The sequence below is a fragment of the Sphaeramia orbicularis genome, chromosome 17 (assembly GCF_902148855.1).
Source record: "Sphaeramia orbicularis chromosome 17, fSphaOr1.1, whole genome shotgun sequence".
Lineage (NCBI taxonomy): Eukaryota > Metazoa > Chordata > Actinopteri > Kurtiformes > Apogonidae > Sphaeramia > Sphaeramia orbicularis.
In genome coordinates this window covers 25,650,562-25,673,254 of record NC_043973.1, presented here as the reverse complement: position 1 = coordinate 25,673,254, position 22,693 = coordinate 25,650,562, and the positions used below count along the sequence as shown (strand labels likewise).

The 22,693-nt window shown below is 39.4% G+C and overlaps 1 protein-coding gene across 2 annotated transcripts in view; it reads left to right on the top strand.

The window, feature by feature from the left end:
• Positions 1-22,693, top strand: part of cdh2 (cadherin 2, type 1, N-cadherin (neuronal)) — a 63,355-nt gene that overhangs the window by 26,233 nt on the left and 14,429 nt on the right. For both annotated transcript variants that reach the window (XM_030160575.1, XM_030160574.1), the window contains 5 exons: positions 13,616-13,836; positions 17,802-17,969; positions 19,412-19,567; positions 20,903-21,047; positions 21,343-21,515. In XM_030160575.1, coding sequence (XP_030016435.1) covers positions 13,616-13,836; positions 17,802-17,969; positions 19,412-19,567; positions 20,903-21,047; positions 21,343-21,515 — 863 coding nt within the window. The remainder of the gene's footprint in view (positions 1-13,615; positions 13,837-17,801; positions 17,970-19,411; positions 19,568-20,902; positions 21,048-21,342; positions 21,516-22,693) is intronic.

Genomic DNA, 22,693 nt, shown 5'->3' with positions numbered 1-22,693 from the left:
GCTGTAATAGCTGTATATTATTTAATCCAATGTGATGTTTTAAATATATCCCACCTGAACAGATTTTTAAGAGATAGAATAAAATGCATGTAGATATTTCACCGCCACATTATGCAGTCATATACTTCATTTAAATGCACAAGGTTTTGCAGTCAGAATGAGCTTCACTGTCAAATGCTGTTTAAAATTTAATGTAAAACAGTTGCTGGACTGCACTGTAACAGTTGGCCAAGTTTTTTCTATTATGTGTAAATCATGTGGTCCAATAAGTACAGTGTCAGCATTCTACATGTCAAGATGCATATTGTGAGCTGTTTTTCACTGTTTTTAATTAATCCGGCATTTGCAAATACATGGGACCTTTGCTTGTTTTTAAAACTCACTATGACTCTGATGTATTTGATTCAAACCATATGCTGAAAGGGCTTGAAAGAGCTCTGCATCATCAACAGACACAGCTGGTTGCCAGTCTGTGATCTCATAGCATGCCATGTATGCTGTATTTTGTTTTAGTCATAGGCCTCGCCAAAGCCCTACTTCTGGTAACTAATTATTTGCCCTCAAATCCCAAATAGCATGCTGGTGAATAACCTTTAAAAGTGGTCCGTGCTCTACTGTCCTAAAAAAAAACAAAAAACAGGACAATAAAGAGCGGGTGAATCACACGATGCAGTGAGGTTAAAGGCTCCAGTAAGGCTGTTGAAGTTCAGTGCTGATGTCATAGAACTCGTAAGCCTGTAAAAACATCAGCTGAGCATAATTTATTGTCACGATGTGTGCCTGTTTTGGAGGGACATGTCTTCGACGTTCTCATGTAAGCATGAAATTACAGTCAGTGGCAGTGAGGTGGCTGTAGACAGTGAGTTACTACCTAAATACCCTTAGCACTGATCATTAACACTTCTAACACACTGGGATATTAAAGTTTGTTTTACTGTTCCTATCAACACCCATGCACAGCTATAGACACGTGTTATTGAATTCATATAATGTGAGTTATTAGGCTGTACATCTTGAGCGTCCATGTATATTGCCAGATCTGTCTAGTGTGGTCCTGGAGGAAATAGAGTAGCAGAGGAGATCATATTGGCTAATAAGCACCTGCACCATACCTCGACCACAGAAGATATGAACAAAAAAATAAAAGGTTATTATTGTTATTATTATGAGCCCCAGAGTGCTGGTCTGGTTTCTTTCATCCATCTGAGCATGCTCAAACACCTGGTGCAGATACACTTTGTTCAAAGCAATAAATAATAAGTCTCCTTTTACTTCAGGGTTTTATCAGCCAATGAAAGTAATTAGATTAAGCTTGTGGAAAAAAAACCAAAAAACAAAACATTCCTGTGCCCACTTCAGTGAATCAGAGGAATCTGGATAAGTCTGGGTGAACGGCCTTGAACCAGATAAGATGGAGGAACAGTGTAAGTAATAAAAGTAGCTGCAGACCTACTGATGCGGCCCCCATCCCATCATTCCTGTTGTTCTCGTTATGTGCTTGAAAAAGGAGGATCAATTTTAGTCTTGGGTATTGCTATTCTTCTACCTGGAGGCCTAGCTTGGGAGTTTCAAAGAAAATAAGACTCCACCTGGAACAATTTAAAGAAAAGAACCAACAGTTTACCCTGTCTCTGTCATGTGTTTCCAAACCAGTTATTAACATTGGCCTGTTGAGATGATGAAAACTGAAGTCGCATACTCCACTCCACTCTACAAGTTAGTTGTAGAATTTCCCCTCAGTAATAAACTGTGACAAAGGACATTTTGTCAACTGTGTAAGAAAGTCTTACTACTATTTTTCAAACACAACATCTCATTTAAGGATTAATTCTGAATAGCGTTGGGAATCAGCTACTCTCTACTTATGTATATATGAAGGAATAAAGCAAGACAAACAGGGAGGCATATCAGGAATTGGGTGGTGGATTAGGGTGCAACACCGTGGTTTGATGTTTAATCACTCCGTATGCGTAAGCTTTTTCTGAGGGGGATAGAAAGGCTTTTCAGTAAGCTCTAATAGCAGTGAGATGTCTTCCTGGTGAATCTTGCTTCTGTTGGCATAACACACTGTGAACCTGCATTTGTGTTTGCCTGAGAGGTTTCGCTGAAGCAGAATGATTGGACAGTACCAACCAAACGTAGCACCTTACTTCTCTCCCTCTTATCTGCCTTTCTTGTTCTCCGGGTCAGTTCAGGTGACTCGGGTGAAGGCACGATGATTGCTTGCATTTAGAAATCTGAAAGGTAACCTCACATCTGTGTGGATGCACTGTCAAGTCGGGCCTGAAAGTGTTGTGCAGCTGAACACCAGGTTCCTCTTTTTTTGTTTGGCGATCAGGCTGTTGTGTGATATTTTTAGGCAGAGGAACAAGCAAAGGGAAAGAGAATGTCTACCACTGCAAACACTCTTGATTGTTTCCTCAGGACACACCTAAGGAGTGTTCATCACAGCACTAGAAGCTGTCTGTAGTGATTCACATGTTTATACCACCTGCATGCTCATGCCACCACTGTCGATATCGGTGTGACCCTGACGAACATTGCTATCACTGTGAGGCGACAGACTATTCCCACGAGTCCTCGCGTTAAAAACCCAAGGTCTGGAAACATTTCCGCAGGCGGCCCTTACAAGTGGAGACAGATTTGTACATGGCCATGCTTGTGGTTTGGTGTTATAGCTGCAGACAAACTGAGGACAGATGTGTTTGGAATCATTTTCACCCTCCCCATGTGATCTTCTATTCCCTCCCTCTTTCCAGTTTCCAGTTCCCCTAATCTGGGACTCATTGTGTCTGTAATGAAGCACAGCTGCACAGATCCTACTCAGTTCAGCATATTACATAGGTCTAAGAGGGCTGTACTCTGACAAAACCATCCTCTACACATATTAATGCACTGTTATTCCCTTAACACAGATAATGCATGTGGGAGGAGACACTTCCTTGTGCCGGACATATGCCAGGGCTAATTGTTCACGCCTGATGCTGCATATTTAAAGGTTTCCAGTGCAAAGACTATTATATCAGTGTCTATTTGTGATGTGTAACACAGTCTCTGCTCATATCAGTAAATAATTTCTATGGTTGTCTCAATAAACTGTTAAGCACATACTTTGCCGATGCATATATGTGTATGTTGTTTTTCAAAATACGACTATGTTGAACTGGGAAACTATTTTGAATGATCAAAATAGTTTGCACAGTTTCAATTTGACTCCCTCTGCATTATGTGAAGGCGAGATTCCAATGCTGTGTGTCAATTTAGTCAGTTGGATTGTGTTAAATTGCCTCTGCTCTGAAATAAAAAAAAGAAGTCATGCATATGAAAGTAAGCAGCCCTAATAGAAAGATGTGTCTCTTTTACAAATTGATGCTGCATTGAGTGTCAGAGGCTTGTGCATTAACGAGAAAAAGCAAACAAACAAACAAACCAAAAATAACATTAACAATACTAAAATGGTGAATTGCATTCTTAAAGTCTACACATTGGCAGCAGTCTGAACAATAAAATCCCAGTTTGCTCCAAGTGTACAACTTTGCTGTCAATTTAAAAATATGATTCATTCAGCCTTGAGATACAGACATTAATTGCTTTGCACAGATGGATGTTATACTACCATCTACCCATAGAATAAACTCCCCCCTCCCTTTTTCTGTTCCAGTCAGTTGATCTCTTTTGAGTACCAGCTATGTGGGGGAGGGTCAAACAGGTCAAAGTAGGTTAGTAGTCGGATTCTTTCGTTTTCTCATTTGTAGCTTGATATCGCCAGGAAGCAACGCAGTACAAAGGGATAAGCTTAGTTGACACATTAAGACAGCATTTGTAAATTCATACAAATGCATGCTTTCCTCTCTGTTTGCTTTCTTTGACTGGAGCAGCACATAACAAGCTGTCATGCGTCTGAAAAGCTGTGTATGTGTTGAATTTGAAAGCTTTTGAAGGGAACATTGGGCTTGTCTTTAATCTTCCTTCTGTGTATTTTCCGTCTTTTTCTTTAAGCACGGGCTAATTGTGTTTCAGGCGGAATTTGACACGTATTGATTCAAACGTGCAGTGGCAAACGCGCACACCCCATGTATTGGCAGCAGCCCTAATCCTTCTCTTTGAAGAAGCTTCTTTTTCCTTGCTGTCATTGTTTTGAGGATGGATTTTTTTTCCTACATTTTCTCTCTCCCTCAACCTTTCAAAAGAGGCAGGTTATAAACCCTGTGATTCTACAGCCTGGAGTTTTGTTTTATGTTTGTGAAGAGGCTGTAGAGAAAGAGACAGAGATTCCTCGTGATGTGTGGCATAGGGCAAGTGAGTAAAATGAGCATAATGGTCAGTAGCTGTGACTGTAATGGTCTGCCCACAACTCAACGATGACTCATTGGCTTTGTTTAGCTTGAAAAAGATGCATTTAGATGCCCTTATAGACTCTTAAGCGAAGGAGGTTTGTCTTTGTTCTTTTTTGAAATCTAAAAACAGTTTTTAAGTCCATACCTCCAGGAATTCTGCAAACATTACAATGCATTTATAGAGTTTCAAGTAACCGCCAACACAGGGTAAACATGCATCCATTTTTGGTGTAGAAGTAAGTGTCTACATTTTTTCTCTTAATTTTAAAGATGCAGAAATGGAGTATCTATCCTACAGTATAATAATCGTCTCTAGAGGCTGTCAACCTCATCTTCCTTTGTCTGCAGCTTTGTTGCACAGCCAGAGGATTCACATGCTTCCCCCGTGTTTCTCCCCGTGCCCCAGCTTCTCCAAAACAAAAGACACAGTCTCAGGAATTCCAGTAGCTTTGTTCTCAAAAACTAAGCTTGAACTTGTGACATAACAACCCCAGAATGTCACAGATCTACATGTATTTTTTTTTACAGCTTTTATTTTGCATTTACAGAATACAGTAGCCCTTTTTCTGTATGTGGTTTCCAGGCTCTTTGTTTGATGAAATCCCTGACTTGCATCTGACGAAAACTGCTGCAGTAAATGTATGTATAAGGGTAATTGTTTGTGTATGCGTGCAGCTATTTTATGTGTGTGAAAAGAAAAAAAAAAAAAAGAACAGAAACAGCATGTTTGTGTGTGTGGTTAAGTTTGTAATTGGATGCAGTAGACCGTGTCAGTCTACCTGAGCTCATCATTTGCATGGGTTTGATTGACAACACAGCTATGCAAAGCAGGTCCTCATATTATACATATGAAGGTAGAGGGGATGCAAAAAATATCTTTTTCATTAGCCGTCAGCTCTGATAATTAGCACTGAGTCATTATTGCTAAGAAAATTGTGTTCATTCAGATGAAGATTTATGAACCGTGAAAGGATATTTTGCAGATTAGACCGCATCCCATGTAAACCCTAGAGGGAGGTTTCTGTAAATTGAGCAGGTTGCTATAAAAACAAAACATTTTTAATGTATTGAGATATATATATATATATATAGTTAAATGTAGTTCATGTAAATTAGAATTCTGTTCCATTGTGTGGATCTCCTTTGTGGCAGCTTATTTAACACTTTCTAATAGGAGTAAATATGTATTTGAATAAAGCCATGCATTTATCAATAGAAAGCACACAGATAATTTAATATAGTATATGACTGTGCATTGGAGATATCGCATGCAAATGCAGCCTCCTTGCAGTATTAAATGAACTGCATTTCATGACTCAGGATGTTAGATAACTTGGCGGAATTAAAATAAATAGTGATTTACAACCATGTTAATTTTGTCAAAAATGATAACATTCAAATGGCTTCCTTGCTGGTCAGTCTTCAGGGAAATGGACTTGCCGTCTTGAACATTAATTTGCACAACCTTTGTACAGTGCAAATGAAAATTTTAATGAACCATGTAGTTTATTTTCTCACAGTAAAGGTTCCAGTGTGACTCTTAATTGTGTTGGAACATGCCCAATGTACAGTCAAAGGTAATATCAATATATGCTTTAATACATCCAACAATACCTTAGTGATTTTTAAATCAAATCATTATTTCTTAATAATTTTTTAAAATTTCCACTTTACAACTCAAACACAAAAATGAAATAAAAAATAACTGAGGGAATATAAAAATGATATCCCACCCAAGATGTTTTTTATAGTTTTACTACCCCACTCTCCCCCTGTTAGGTAAGTGAAGGTTCTGTTCCACTGTTAAAACAGTGCCCTGTGTGATTTATAATATTTACTACAGCTAGAGACAGTGGAGCAGGAGGACCTAATTATGCATGATTTTAATGCGACTAGTTTTCCACTTGGTGAGAGCAGAATGAGACATTGACATTGTTGCATAAGTCACCTGTTTTGTTTTCCCCACTCAGAGCTTTGGATAATAACTGCCTCCGGCAAACAATGGCTGATAAGCTTTTGGGCAGAGAGATAGATATTCTGTCTTCATTCTCATAGCAACAAGTCAGAGACAGAAACCTTTACGGGGATGATTTAAAAATTCTTTAAAACTCTGTGTCAGCAAAGGCTACCTTATCAGCGGTCATTGCATTCTTTGTCTCTTTGATTTTCTATGATGGTATTTTGACAGACATGATCAAGGCTAGAAAGTAACTACCTCAGACTCTGAGCTTTTGAGATCAAAAGGACCTAATAATGTCACATTACAAGTTGCACTGAGGCAGTTTTAGTGCCCAGCCCTCGTGACCAGCTTCAGTTCAGCACGAAATGGAAGCATGAGGTCCATAATGATCAGCTCGTTTTGCCATAGACTCTTACTTTCATTTTTACTTCTCTGTTCACTTGGGCTTTATTTCGACATCTACAGATATACAGTATAAAGAAATTTTAAATACTGTTTATACTACTGACATTTGAATACTGTATCAATAACATGTTCTCCTTACAGTCAGTGCTCGGTGATACTGGCTCTGAATACCTTGAGCTCCTGTCTTTTAAGTGGCAACTTTGTTTTCACCGTGGTAAGTGCATCATAAATGAACATGATCAATAACTGACGTTTAATATTCATGGTTATTTCTCACCCACCAGGATCCTCAGTGATGGGTTCACATTCGGTTCACTTTAAAATTCCTCAGACGCAGTAGCACTTTTCCAGCACAGTAGCAGAGCGGTGGAGATGGATGCACAGTGCAGTGGAGCATTTCCTAAAATGTGTATTACTGCAGTGTGGTCACCAGAGAATGACCTCTTTTATACAGAAACAATAAAAAGTGATGCATGTGGTCACCTTAAATGGCTTATTATTCACAATCTGATTTATAAAAGGCATTTCAGTGTCTACACCCGCCTCTGGCCTCCAACCTTACACAGATTGCTTATTTTACCGCTACCTGCTTCTGCTTGAGATCCCAGTCGCTAGCTACTCCCCTCCTTTAATCATTAGAGCCGGCGACCAATGCCAGCAGCTTTAGGGTAAATTAAGGTAGATAGAGCAATTATATTCCTGTGACCTATCAGAGGGTACAAAATAAGGTCAAAGAATAGCCGGTGTGGACATGATGTTCAGCACCTCGTTACATATAATTGCTATGTGAGGATCTGCCAACAGAGCACTGCAGGATATAGGCTTAAGACTCTATATTCACCTTGCATTTAACGTTGTGTTTTATCCCTTCAATCTTTATGATCTAAAAATGATCAATTATCATACTTTGGACTTCAAAGAGAGTGGGAAATACACTGTGATGGAGTGCAAATTTCCTGGTGAGATTTTCATTGTGGGATCCACCTGTTTGCATATGCTGGGTTATTTCTCTGGGTTTTGCGTCATAAAGAGTAAGAATGTTTGACATCCTGGTAATGTGGTCAGTTTAATACCCCCCTAAAGCCTCTGTATCAAGCTGCTCGTCTCAATAACTCACAGAACCAAATCCCAGTAGCTATGCGCTGATAACTGCAGAAGGATGTAGCTTAGCGTTATCAGCTCTTGGCTCCAGTGACACAGTAATCCACACAATACTAGCCTGTCATTGTACTGGAAAACACAGAATCATTTCATTTACCCAACAAAGGCCAGAGAATAATTGTGATGTTCCACTGTGCTTCCCCTTCACCGCTAACTTCGAGTTCGCTAATTTAAAAAGGCCAAATATTACTTATTCAGCTGTCGTCTTGCATTTTCTGTTTTGTTTTGTTTTTTTAAGCTATTTTGTCACCAGGATAAGAGGTTCTTACTGAATGTCATTTTAGGCAGATCACGGCTGCTGTTTGCCTTCGGCTTGCTTTTTGCTCATTCAGAACTCAGCAGGTAGTATCTGCTAAGCATGTAGTTGATGTGTAGACAGCAGACCTCTTGTGAAAAGGTCTAAGTGTTTCCCTTTTGACTAATCATTAATGAAACAAAATGCAAAACCTTTGTGCCCAACATGAGGAGTGAGAGGCTTTGACACTCACAAGAAAATGGAGGTGACTCTCGGCTTAGTGGGGAGTCTACTTATCTTGTAATTGTCCTTTCAATACAGTAGTCGTCAGACAGACTTGCCGTACACTGCACTCACTGTATGACCTTGTGCTAGTGTGATAGAAATTCCAGTGTAGAACGACAACAAAGTCCAAGTTAACATGGTTGAAAATTGTTTCAATCTCCTAAGGGCTAGTTTGCTAGATCAAGGGAGCTTAAAAATCCATGTGTTTGAGATGTAGCCACTCCGATGTCTGCAGTACGCTTGTTTCTCAGTGTGTATACCAATGTGGGTATATGTGATAAGCGAAGGTGGTATCAGTACGCCGTTTTGAGGGCCTCTCCACTATTCTCTAATTGAGGCAGCAGTTTGTGGAAGGAAAAATAACTCAAACAATATGCATAAACTACACAAACCAAGTGCTGGGGGAATGGTCACTGCAATCAAGCTAGGAAAATGAGCCAGCTGCTTGTTAAATGTGTTTATGCTCTGATGCAATTCCTCTTTAGTTTTCTTAATTGCTAGAGACACTGAACAGAGTACAAACACAGCATGTTTTTTTCATGCAAATCCCTTACATATTTTAGGCCCAGCTATAAATGCATGGAATGCTTTGCGCGTTTGAAGTGCAGTGCATTAGTAAAATGCCTTTAAGGGCTTAGTCTGGCAAAAGGCAGTATCATCATTCCCAGATCCAAGCTTCAGCTACAAACAGTTTACTTTCTCTGAAGAATACCCTAGTTTCTGAAAACAGAAATGTACCTAAGTCTCATGTAGGCATTTTAGCTTTTTTGAATAAACATGTATAAGTGTTTTGATTGAGTCAAGTAGTGGAATATAGCATTACCTTAACTATAACAATTGCTACTCTATATCCCAGGTGTATTGATATTGTTGACAAATTTATTGCAGCTTTTAAAACACAGTATGATTTATAATTATTACTACATGTGTTTATATTATACATTTATAGATGTTATCTTTATTACAAGATCAGGCAATAGAACACTTACACCTGGAGTTTCCATCTATTAATTTGCAGCCACCTTTGTCCAAAGCTGCTCATTTGTTTTTATGTAGATTTGATTCTATAAAATATAGGCTTGAACTAAAGAAATCTTCACACAAAGTACTATAGTTGTTAAGAATAGGGTGTAATAAGTTGCACATTGGCAACTGTTTACTTACCAGCCTTGAAGCTGTGAAATTTGCATTCATAATAACAGTATTAGAAAAATACAAGAATAACATATGCATGCACAATTATAGCAAGCAAACATCTTATTAAAAAAAGCAGTAATGTATTGTGCTTTTAGCAGTTTGCACAATAATTGGCCAATTAAAGAATATGCTGTGAGTAGTGTTTTTGTGGTTGGGCACAATTTCTGTGCACTGTTAGAGAATGCTGACCCTAATTTAACATGTTCTCCCCAATCTTGAATGGGGATTAGAATTTCATATCACAGCAGTTTGTATCGAGGTTCCAGAGTGAAAGCTCCGCTGGGGCTTAACGGGATCTTATAAACAGTGGAGTTGGCATGGATGTGTTACACAGCACATTCAGTTGGAGCTTCTGCTTCATGTTGCATTGTTTCATTGCCAGTACAGGCCACTGTACTGAACCTGGCCACATTCATATGTGAATAATGCATTTTGTCAGGGGTGTTATACTATTTGCGTGGGCGAGGGAGTGACAGTCCCACTAGGGTATTTGCTTACATCTGCATTTATTTGTAGCAACCGACGAAACACCTATGATGAGTATTTCTCAACTGTCTGTGACCTCACGTCCCACAAATGGACAATGGTACAGTACGATGATCTCACATGAGATGTTTGAGTGTTGTCACATTTACAGCACATTAAACGGGCTTTCCACTTTCTCACTTACAGGCAATGTATTTGGCAGGCGGATATGAAAACTGAAAATGTGGAATATTTTCTTTGCCTCTGCGCAGTTACCATGCAGGAGTCCTCATTCCATGTTCTAAATGAAATGTATCTCTCTTCCTCTCTCTGTCTCTCTCTAACTATTTGTGTCTGAGTTAGAGTTGTCACGTGAGGGAGCAGACAATGGAGAGGCACTCTGGCACTTCGGAGAGGTTAGCCTGGGTTTTTGTGTTGCTTGTCAGTGAGGGAAGGGGGGGCATCTAAACTGTGAATAGGATCATTGAGTCGGAGGTAATTTTGGGCCCCGGTGCAGGGCATTAGTTGGACAGGCCTTTCTGCTGACAGGCCTTTTTCTCCCCCTCTTTTTTTAACCCCCAGCCCCCCTCTGCTGCATCGGCATTTCTGTCCAAACCAAAGGCCTTTATCATTGTACCCATGACGACATGTCTGATAGGGTGTGGCAACCAAGATTTCATTTAGCCTTGTACCTTGGGGATCCAATAAATCTAGATATAGATAAGATGCACCAGCGAGGTTTTTAGTGATGCCACAATCCACATTTCCATGTTTTTTTCAAGGCACCAGAGTGTGTCTGATAAATGAATAGACACACGCTGGACATTCCCATTCATTATCATTGGAAATGGTTGTCCCTGCTGGGAGTTTGTGCAGCGATTACTGTGGGGGCTGACTGCTGAAGAGCCTCTCAGAGGTGTCCCAATGGCCAAATTTCAGACAATGTTAAAGAGCTGGAGCTCAGCTCAACAAGAGGGTAGGGCTAAAATAAGTCACAGAGGGAACGCTGCTGTCAAGAGCCCTGTTGGTACACACATCGACAAAAATGTATTGTCGAAACATGAAAAAAAAGAAACACATGAGCCACAGTTTTGGGGAGAAATTATGGAATATATGTTCAGCCAGAATTAAGCACTTGCTGCATTTTTTGACATTTCAACTACTGACAAATGTAAAAAAGAAAAAAAACCTTGACATCTGTAGCTCATTTACTACCTTTTTAAGTTGAGACAGACCAGTGTTCAGTTTCGTGTGTGACAGGATGCTAACTAGAATAACCCAAGATGCAGTGATGAGGGAGGGAAGTGGTTTAAGTAGAACATCAGGAAAAGTACCTATTTCTGTGTCTTTACAGGATACAGTCTGATTTTTAAAATAGCTGAATAAAATGGTAAGCTTGTAGTTTACAGGAGGCCTGTTATACGGCAAAACCTTCAGAGAGAGAAGGTAATCTTTCTGATGTCAGGTTGAAAAAAATCCTAATTGGTCAAGGGTAATTGAACAAGAGCAGCAAGGAAGGTGATGGCCAATGTCTAGTGTATTCCAGTGCAGAAGAAATGTCTTGTCATCTTCTATCTTCATTATTGGGGCCAGTGTCTCTCCTACAAGGCTGTTTCACCTTGTGTGCTGTTTAGCAATATTTAGATAAATGGCTGCTGTTGAGATAAAAATCCAGTTTGCAGTGCTGTTTTCTTGTTTTGTCAGTGTTTAAATCTTTAAGCAGGATGTAAACGGATTGGAGCATATGGTTCTTGACGAAGATTTGTTTTCCTTTTTTGCAGATTGTGATAAAGCAGAGTACGACTGCATGTTCATTTGTCAGTGTGAATATATTGCAATTGCACAGTATGACATTTTCAGAACTTAGCCGTGGCTTTTTACTTTCTCTCTCTTTCTCTTTCTTTTTTGTTTTCAGATACATGGTCTGTGTTTTTATAGAGTATGTCTCCGTAGTTTTATTTCCTTTTGCATCCATTTATTCCTGCTGTGTTGCTTTCAGTCATTAAATACAATTTTTTGCACACTTATTCATGTTCACTTCTTTAACTTATCGTATTGATATTGGTCTAGTACATACTGTACAAATAGTTGTTCAAATTTTGTGTTTTAATATAGATATTTAGAGCTTTCCATACATGTATATTTTTATAATAATTTCTGTCCTGCTACTTTTTCTTATCGCTACTTGCATGTAGCAACTGTAACACATGACATTTTCCTCTGGGATTAATAAAGTATTCTGAATCTTGATTTGAATTCTGTACTATTGCTGCTCACTGAGAAAACTGAGATCAGATATACCTTTGTCAGTGTAGGGGAACCAAAACTATCTGCAGTTACAAGCAACAAAAAAGTATGAAATTCTCCCCCCTCTCATCACTGAATGATTTATTAGGGCCAGGGTGTGTTACATTTTGGCACGATTGATTGCAAGTGTTTGGCTGATGCTATTAATTTAGGCCTGAGGCTTAAACTTATGACTTCCGTTCGACTCCAAGCTGATCTACTACATCCTCTCCCCAACCCCAGAGGAACTCACCACACTCATGCAGGCAATACTCTGAAGACACCACTGGTTCCCTAAGGTAGAAGCACAAAGGAAGATTAGGTGCCCCCTTCCAGGCTTTTGTTAAGTAATTCCACATCTGCTTTAATAATTCAATGCAGCACCAGCAGAGCCTCCACACAAGCGATATATGGTAACATTGTGATCTCTGCGGCCGCGAGGAATTTTTTATCTTTTCCTTTATGCCATTTTGTGTGCTACAAAATCAAGGCAGGCCTTCCAGGGAGACACATCCACACAAACACATCACACAGTGAAGCTCTTAAATGTTGAGCCGTGTGTGTGTTTATATGTGCACTCTGGGCTGTGCTGTACTGTCACTCACTTGTAACATGAACCGATGTTGTACCACTGCCACTGAGGCACCTGTGGGACTCGAGCCCCCATGAGTCACCTGTCTGCTGTGTTTGTATGCATCCATGAGTTTGAGTGTGTGTTCTGTGTACATGCTGATGAAATAAACATCACACACAGATACTTGAGTCTCTTGAGAATCTGAAGATTGGTAGTCATCCACAGAAGGTATCCCTATACGCCGGCAGGGACAGAGCTAACACGAGAGGCTTTACCTTGAAAAAAGAACAGCGAAAACCCTAACAGAAAAAAGTGTACATGTTGAATTTCACGTCTCAAATGCAACTGCATGTTCAGATAAATTTACACATCAAGTTTTAGATGTATTGTTTTGGGTTCTTTGGGTATTTTTCCTTAATAGCCCTAAAGGAGCATGCTTCCCTTTTTTGATTTAGTTTTCTCCCCCTCTAACTCTCTCCTCCACTGCACCTGTTTTGAGCAATACCTTTGGGGCACAGCTTGAAGTGAATAATGTATGAGTGAGAGGGAGAATCGGTAAACCTTCGTGGACCTTCTGTCTTTGTGTCTGTCTCACTGTCTGTCTTCCACTTCCTTTGTCTCAACCTTTCTTTTCTTTTTGTTGTTTTTTTTTTTGTTTTTACAGTTAGAACCATTTTGAACTTAAATCATCCTTACTCTGTCTCTTACAGTGAGGTTTAACAACTGCAACCGAGGCGGCAAGATCCGGTTTGAGTCCAGTAACCCGTCTGACTTCCGGATAGAGGCAGATGGGGCGGTTTACGCTGCTAGGAATCTTCAGCTTTCTGCGTTCCAACTGTCACCGTTGCTGATCAAGGCCAGTGATGACAGCGCTCAACAGCAATGGGTGACCCAAGCGAGGCTGACGACCTCCACAGCCTCCAACCAGCAGGTGAACACACCTCATCCACTTCTATAAGATCTCAGAGTTGTTGTTCAGTTGTCTAACTAATGTTACTGCCGTGTGAAGGTAGAATGATCAATTCTGCCCTCGCAACAAATAACTTAGGCTTATTAGGCACACTGCACATTCACAGATGACTAGTTCCCTAAATTGTAGCAGGTGTTCAGAGGGACTCGCTAATTAAAACTTAATGTGTCAATTTACCAGGAGCACAAACATATACTCAACACGGTCAGTGGGTAGCAAGAGCAGATGCAAAATAGCACCTCATAAAGTTGATTTCACTGAGCATGTTTTGTGAATGGGAGGTTATTGCCTTGTCATCCAAAAGGGGACGCACCTCTCTCACTGCTTTAGAAGATGGGAAGCATCTGTCTGAGCTGTAGAGTGCCGTTTTTAACCGTTCCACTGGACGTGTTGCGCAGTCATCTGCAATTAGTTAGAATGACCATGTGCTCCTGTGTCAACATTGTGGTTGGCGGAAGATCAGAGGAAGTGCCTGAATAAAGCTCCGCACATGTCCCATTCATCTGCCTTGTAACCAGGAAATGAAAAGCTCCACAGGCAAATTTATTTTAGAGGTTTTAACTTCAGTGCCAGTAGATTATGTGATCCTTCTCAATTAGATAATATCTGTTGCTTTAAACTTAAAGGGAAAACATACAGACTTGGATCCACAGAGACTACTCCTAAATCTGTGTCCTACTCTGACTCCTGTCCCGGTCTGCAGGGTTATATGAGGTCCATCAGTTCCATATGTTAATAATCACCAATGTAAGATTTTTCATTAGCCTTTTGGTGTCTTAATGAGCACCCACAAAAGCAGTAATCGTGTTTATTTTACAAAGACCAATGTGCTTTTCATTTTAATCCCGGTATTATACTTAAACAAATGGCCACAAATGCCCGTTTGTAAATGTGCGGCAGAACAGATAATCTCAGTATACACAGGCGTTGTTATTTTATGTGGGTACAGATTAGAAGTTAATGCTGACGGTTATGTGTAGTTACTGTCAGCGGTGCCGGCGCAGTGGTCTGCTGGGCTGAAATTAAACTTGTATCCAGTAATGATTTCACAGCTTTTCAAAACACGGTCGTTAGCCACTGACATTCATTTACTATAGAGACTCCTGCAGGTATGTGATTTTAATGATACCATTAGTCACTGTTGTGGGTTGGTCAAAGGCAAAATACATTCTTGGCCAAAACAGATAAACATAGACTTTATGGAGGTTTTAAGTTTTAAATAGCACTAAGGAAGTCATATTAAGCGTCATGTGCAGACAGATTCTGTTCTACTTCCTTTCTCTTGCCTCTGCTGTTTGCACTGATTTGTCCATAATGAAATCAGGGATTGACTTTGCCAAATCATGCACGTTTATGAGGTCATGGGCGGTTATTTCGCCTCCAGTGCAATTATTGTCATGAATCATCTCACATCTCTTAATCACATCAGCGATTACTTTTTTTTTTGGTGCCATGAATGCACCCGCCTTAGGGAAACGTTTTAATCAATGACAACCAAACAATATCCTCATTAACGTTAAGAGTGCCCTCACCCGCTATCTCTACTTTTATTACAACCTCAGCTTCACCACAGTCTGTGAGGAGAGAATTTTTCAGAATCTGAAAAGGGGAGTTTTTCTAAAAGAGGTGAATGCACACTAATGTAATTCCCCAACGTACAAACAATCAGGCCATCAGTCAGCCCAACACTCTCCTGGTCTCCTAGTCAGAAGATGGAGGGTGTTCAGAGAGTGTGGATGGGCACAGACCTCCAGCACTCCAGAGATAGATGTGTCTTGGGCTGAACAAACCCACCGTGCAATTCATCATTTCAGACGCAGGTTGCAAATAATTACTGCTTTCACTGGCGTCCATTTTAATAAGGTAATAGATATTTCTGAAGCATGCCTCTTTGCTATCTGTCTGCTTGCCTCTCTCTGCATCTGCAATGTGTGAAAGTAGTATAATCGGATTTCAAACATGATTAGTGGAAGCTCTCCGACAGCTCCCCAGATGTTAGAGGAGAGGGAGACTGGGATATGGGTCACGTTATAAGGTGGCAAAGTGGTAATTAATTTCTGTGTTTGCGTAGGACAATTTCAGTACGTTGCGAGAATACCTCATGACCAATCAACACTTAAATTATTAGAGAAGATACTTAAAGGGATGCGACGATTCCATTGAAATCCCAGCTATCATTCATTGACTTTGACAGATTTTACATATTGTTTATCTGTTTTCCTTCCTCCCTCGTTTTGTTCAAGGTTACTTTAACTTTCTCTGGCACTACTTCAGTCTCCTCAGTCTCTGGAGCAGCATAGGCAATTTGAGCCATCTGTGTGTTTAGTGTCTGGCTTGCAGGTACCATCCTCCTTTGTTTCAAATCTCATTCATTACAGCCGAGGGAGGATGGCAGATCCATTATGGAAGCTGGTCTGTCTGTGTGGGTGCATTTTATCAGGACATAAGACGAGGTCTGCCATTTAAAGCAAACCAGCGCACAGTTGACTCACCAAAGCATTTCAAGGCATATCATCACACGTCGTGTTGTAGACATTTTAAGCTACAAATAAAGTCATAAAAATGGATTGTTTGATTGAAAACACATTTAGGCCAGGTATTAAATCACATTTGGAAGCACTTATTAAGTTTTGCAGATGTGGCAGCCTGTTCTGTTTTATCTCTTTTATATTCCCAAAAAGAGAAGCGTCAATGTCTGGTGTTATTTTAGCTTTATGTAAATGGACTAGGATGATGCTGTTGGTTGTGAATAAATAGTTTAGGATTGAGCCAGTGCTTGACTGTATACCATAGAAACTTGTATACTGTTTTTTAGAGCTGGGTAAAGACATTTTTGGGGCTTTTGTGCCTTTATTAGAGATATTTTAAGATGGGGAGAGAGGCAGAATGATATAAAACAAAGGGCTTGGACTTGGAATTGAACCCAGGTTGCTGCAGTGAGGCCCTGGCCCATGTGGGTTGTGGTCTTTCCAGGTGAGGTGCCAGAGAAGGGCGCCCCTGAACAATTCACAATTTTAACCAATTGTTTTCTGGCTACATGAACTGAAGAGCTTGATTCAAAAACAGTATTTATTTTCCCAACTTAAGAATTATAAAGGCTTTCAGAGTGCAAAACCTTGATTCATCTAGTTAACTGAATATATTGCCCAACCATACTGTTTTATACTTTTCATTTGCCATTGTCACTAAGCTTAGCTGATGTAATGCTTCAGTGCATTGAGCAGACACATCCTTAACCACCCTACCCTACTCACTGACAGATCTAACTTATACCACATCATTTAATCAAATCACTATTTGGAAAAAGCAAGTTGACGATAAAATAGGCAACATAACTACTGTAATTATTTAATTTAGAAAATAAAAGTAATAAATGCATCTCTTTTGTCTGGTGATGGTTTGGATTTAGTGACTCTGACCAGAGAGAGGTACTGTGTGAAACACACAAACACTTTTCTATTTGAATGCTTGTTAAACTTTGCATGTTTGACTTGGGGGAAAAAAATAGAAATAAAAAAGGACTGATATGTGAAACAATCTACCTCAAATTGGAATAGCAAATCAAGATGTTGCCCACAGTAATCATATTTGTCTAAATGTAAATCCCAGGTTTTATGCATACTGATTACTTCATATTTTATTTATCATTTTATAGGGACATTGTTAAATATATGATACATGATGAAATTATGTTTTTATTCTTTATTGTATGTATTATACTCCTTGTACTTCTCACATTAGAATTAAACATAAATTTAATTTAATGTATAATGGTAAAGGCTCCGTCATTATATTATTCCCAAAGTGTAAATTCATTTAAATGTATGTATATTGCACTGAACAGTGAATGATATTATACTTTACACATTTGCTGCATACATGTGATCACTATCCAACTCTTGAACCAGTTCATTTTGTGATTCCAGGTCCAGGAAGATCCAGTCCCTCCAGTCTTGTCCAAGGATTTGAAGGAAATAGTGTTTCCATCACGAAACACAGACAGCCAACTGAAACGCATGAAGAGAGATTGGGTCATCCCCCCAATCAATGTCCCGGAGAACTCACGAGGCCCATTCCCGCAAGAGCTTGTCAGGGTAAGGCTGCACACACAGGCACATGCAGGCACACCTGCACACACTCACATGCACAGCGCTCTCACAACTTCAAAGAAAAAGCTTTTTGCTTGATATGACAACCTTGTAGGTCCCCATTGCCCTGAGCTCCCACTCAGAGGGTCACAGATATGAGACTTATACCTTCAACAAAATGCTTCATATTTACAACACTTTGCTAAAGGTCAGGGCTCTGTTTTCCGCTGTATTATTTATCTTTTGTTTCAGAGGGCAGTCGGTACCAGCGTAACCTGGCATTATTTAGAAGCAGAGGGAAATCTAAAGTGCTCGCCAGTGCAATTGTTCCTCAGTTGCCTGCTGAGATATTATACTCCTTTTATCAAGGCTCAAGGACACACTTGGGAACATTCATTTGCAACAATTCTGTGGTCAGCGCCAGGTGTGTGGGTGGCTGACAGGACAGCCAAATACTTGGGACATTTTGAGAAGTAGATCCTTTTTTACACATATTAAGCCAACTTCCACACTGGTGTGTTAAGTCCTGTGTATGATATTTGTATATAGTATATTTAATCCAGCTATATTTGCATGAATGTTTCTGGGCTTTAGCGGATAATACCAGGATGTGGACATACTTTGTTTGCTCAGTGTGAATCCAGGGTGTAGACACTAATGGTCTCAGCTTACATGGTGAAAGGACGGACAGCTCAGTCATACGTTAATCCATAGACATACGCTGCAGGACAACACACTCTTTCTGCAGTATTTTATACCAATATTGTGATTTAATCTTAAACAATATGAATTATTGCCAGTGTGTTTGTAGTAGCGCTAATGATTGATTAGCTCCCGGCCGCTGTGTCCATCGCCGTTGTCCTCGTTGCTGTCATCTTCGTTAGGAATTTCTTCAAATACCTTCTCTGACGAAACTACAGATCGGATTCATTTCAAATTTTACATGTAGCTCATTTGGCACAGTGTCTACAAAGTTTGTTCACAGTCTAGAGATATTTTAGAGTTTCGAAATATTAAACATTTGCCTTTACTTATAAAGGGCCATATTTTCATGGCTTATAGCATGGAAATGGTTACAGATATTAATATAGTTACTATTGAACACTGATAACAAGTCATATTTGGACTTTCATTTAATTTGTTGAGTTATCCTCAAGTGAAAGTACCACCTACTTCTACTGCATCAAGACCACAGGACTCTAGCCTGACAACCTTACAAATTCAACTTGTATTTCATTCTTGCTACAACATACCAGTGAGCTACAGGGCCATTAGTCCCATTTTTTTGTATTGGAATACTTCTGGGTTTTATAATCAGAAAATCCATTTATATCACCTTCTGTATAATACTTCTATACAATTTACAGTAGATCAGCCTAATATTTGTGAATAATTATTATGTACCATTCTGATGCTTTTGTTAATAAAAAAAATTGTTTTACCCACAGATCCGATCAGATCATGACAAAAGCAGATCCCTAAGATATAGTGTGACAGGCCCCGGTGCTGACCAGCCCCCCACTGGCATCTTCATCATCGATCCAATCTCTGGAGAGCTATCTGTCAACAAGCCCCTGGATCGAGAGCACATCCCCAACTTCCATGTAAGTCTAATGAAATGAAATAAAAATAGAAAAACAGAGACAAGTTAAATGAGAACGGTAATAAATAATTCTCCGGTGATTTGCAAATGATTTTTCCAGCCTCATTCATCAAGAGAGACGTGTTTCTCAAGTTATGCTATTCATTCCATTCAGTTGGCACGTGCCCAAGGGTCATGTGTAGCCTAAACATTTTCTTCAGACTGAATAAAGGCAGGGGTGTGATGAAGGTCTCCCAGGAAATCTGACTTATCCGTCTGAGAATTTAAAGGATTTGAAGTGATGGTAGATATAATTCGATAACCTCCAGCACCTCCCAGAGCTGTTTTACTCATTAGTGGAGTTTCCATTACATTTCAATGGTCTTTTAAGCATACTTTGGGACTCAAAAGACTTTTACACAAACTGAATATCTGAGTGAAACGATTTGCTGTCTTCGTCGCTTCTGATGTTTTATCTGCAAATCATGTAAGGACTTAAACAACAAAAACCCCTAAGACTGATTTGAGCCAGAAATGTGGGACCAGTACAGGACTGGAACTGTATTTTAATTGAGTATTGAATTTCCCTGTGTTTCCTACCATTTCTACTACGTCACTTTACACACTTTGCATCCTTAATATGAAAATCTAACTATTTCTAGAGAGTATAGTAATGTCATCTGTTATAGGTGGGATGTACATAAAGAAGACTCACTGTAAAGCCTGTTTTCATTATGTGGCATTATTTGAGTTAGATTAACTATAAACATATCTGTGAACCCAAAAACCTCTGTTGGATACCAACCATGCAGGTTTGTGTTTATTTTAGGAAAAAAATGTGCTTTACATGAAAAAAAAAAAAAAAAAAAAAAAAAAAAAACAGCAGATCAGATTTGTTTTCATAAAACAGAGCTGAACCTGCGGTAACCCAGTGTAGGCAACCAAACTGAATAAAATCAGTGTATCCATTTCAAGTGAAGGCCATAAAATTCTTGTGTTGTTGACTTGGTGGCCAATATCGGACTCAGTCTAAACATTTATTTCTATTTTATGTTGGTAGCTGTAGTTATGGGAAGGATTTGTTCTTCAGAAAAGCCAAATTCTTTCCCTGGTCACAGTAAAAGGGATTATCTGAACTGTTTGATCATGTACATGCTAATGAAAATAATAATAATAATGATAAAAATATTTTCAGTGGTTAATAGTCAAAGGAATGCAGTGGTTCTGTATGGTTTGCCCTTATATACTATTTGCATAGTCGACAAATGCCCTTGTATGCGTTCCATCAAATGCCTCATTTGCTTCCTGATGTCCAGCTGTGTTAATGTGTTTTTGTTTTTTTTTTTCTTTTCTGCAGCTGAGAGCTCATGCAGTGGACCTGAACGGCAACCAGGTAGAAAACCCTATTGACATTGTGATCAATGTGATCGACATGAATGACAACAGACCCGAGTTCAGCCATCAAATCTGGAATGGCACTGTTCCAGAGGGTTCGAAACCAGGTAATATACCAAATTAAGCACAGAACCACACAGTATGAGCAATCCAGTAAGATACAGTCATTATTAGCAGGTCACACAGCACTGATGGCATTCCTGAGGTGACCATTACTTTAGCTTTTCTTCTGCTGTATGAAAATGATGAGGTTACACATCGAGCTGTGTTCAGTAAAACAAAATACACTTTACTTCCAGTGTCTTTAAATGCAGTATTAAATGTAAACGCACATGTAGATATGGTTTTTTAATCTTTGTTTTTTTTTTATTTGCATCTTTCGTCTGTCTTGCTATCCCACAGGAACATTTGTTATGACTGTAACGTCTGTGGACAAAGATGACCCAAAAACAGCTAACGGGATGCTTCGTTATAAGATCTTGTCTCAGAATCCAGAGAGTCCAACCTCCAACATGTTCACCATCAACAATAAAACAGGAGGCATCATTACAGTGGCAGCAGGCCTGGACCGAGAGGTGTGTGACTCGTATCATCTGCCTGATAAGATCACGCATTACCAGCTTTATTCTTTATTTTCAGTGGTATTTCATTCTACTCTCATTTCAGCTGACTCTCTACATACAGTTATTTTATTACTTATTATTCTTTGTCTTGATAAACACAGATAAATGCTGTTGTAACTCAAGTTTTCTGACACTGTTTATGATTATTTAGACTTACCACATACCAGATTGTATATCCTTATAATCAGACTTTCATTAACATCGCTATCTATTATTTTAAGTTAAATTTTCTGCTTGTTGCAGATACGTATTAAGATATCACTTTTCTGTGTTTTACATAAATGAGCTTTGCATTTTCTAATATGATGTCAAAACACAGCAAGGGTATCTTTGCTAATATCCAGACTGTCTAAGAACCAATGAGCCAGAGTGAATTTTCCTGATTACCAACTAAATGAGAAGTAGAAATGGACTTGGCAGTTTCACACTTCTTTACTCTTACAAGGAGGCAGCGTGCATCACTGAGCAGCTAAATGTTTCCCTTCCCTCATTCTTTCTCTGAAGCCTTTTTCTTGGATTTTCTTTGTCTCTCTCCCCCTGTGCTGTAAATGTTGCAGCTCTCTTTTAATTGGATCGCATGGCTGCTGGTGAAAATAAATAAATTAAGTAAAGTATAAAGCTCAAGCCAGTTGGTGCAATACTAGTGAGGGCAATCTGGCTAGGTGGCTGCTCAATCACTTCTGCCCTGGGGCTGCCATTTTATGTCCGCCAGTTGCCACCATGAAAGTAATTTGCCCGATTCTCATTACCTAGCAACTGGTCCGTTACCTGAGTGGCTTTTAATGTGAAAAGAGCCATTTGTTAGCTTCATGATGCTGTACATAGCAGCAGTGTGAGTTTCACATATGCAGGCAAACTCGGCTGCCCCCATAGGGAATAAATCAGATTTATATAAAAAGCCACCATTAGTCATCATAATTAAGAAGCTTGCCAGTTGAGGTTTGTTTCATTTTAGTTGAACGCATTAATATCGATGTACAGTGGGTCCCCAAGCTCATAAGGGTCACTGTTAAATCTATTACAATACAGTAGCCAAAAAAAACAAAGGATTTTAGCTGAGAGAGGTGTCAGAGTAGTGCTGATTTAATGTTGTTATTATTTTGGAGGCTGTAGTGTGCATTAGTGTTGTG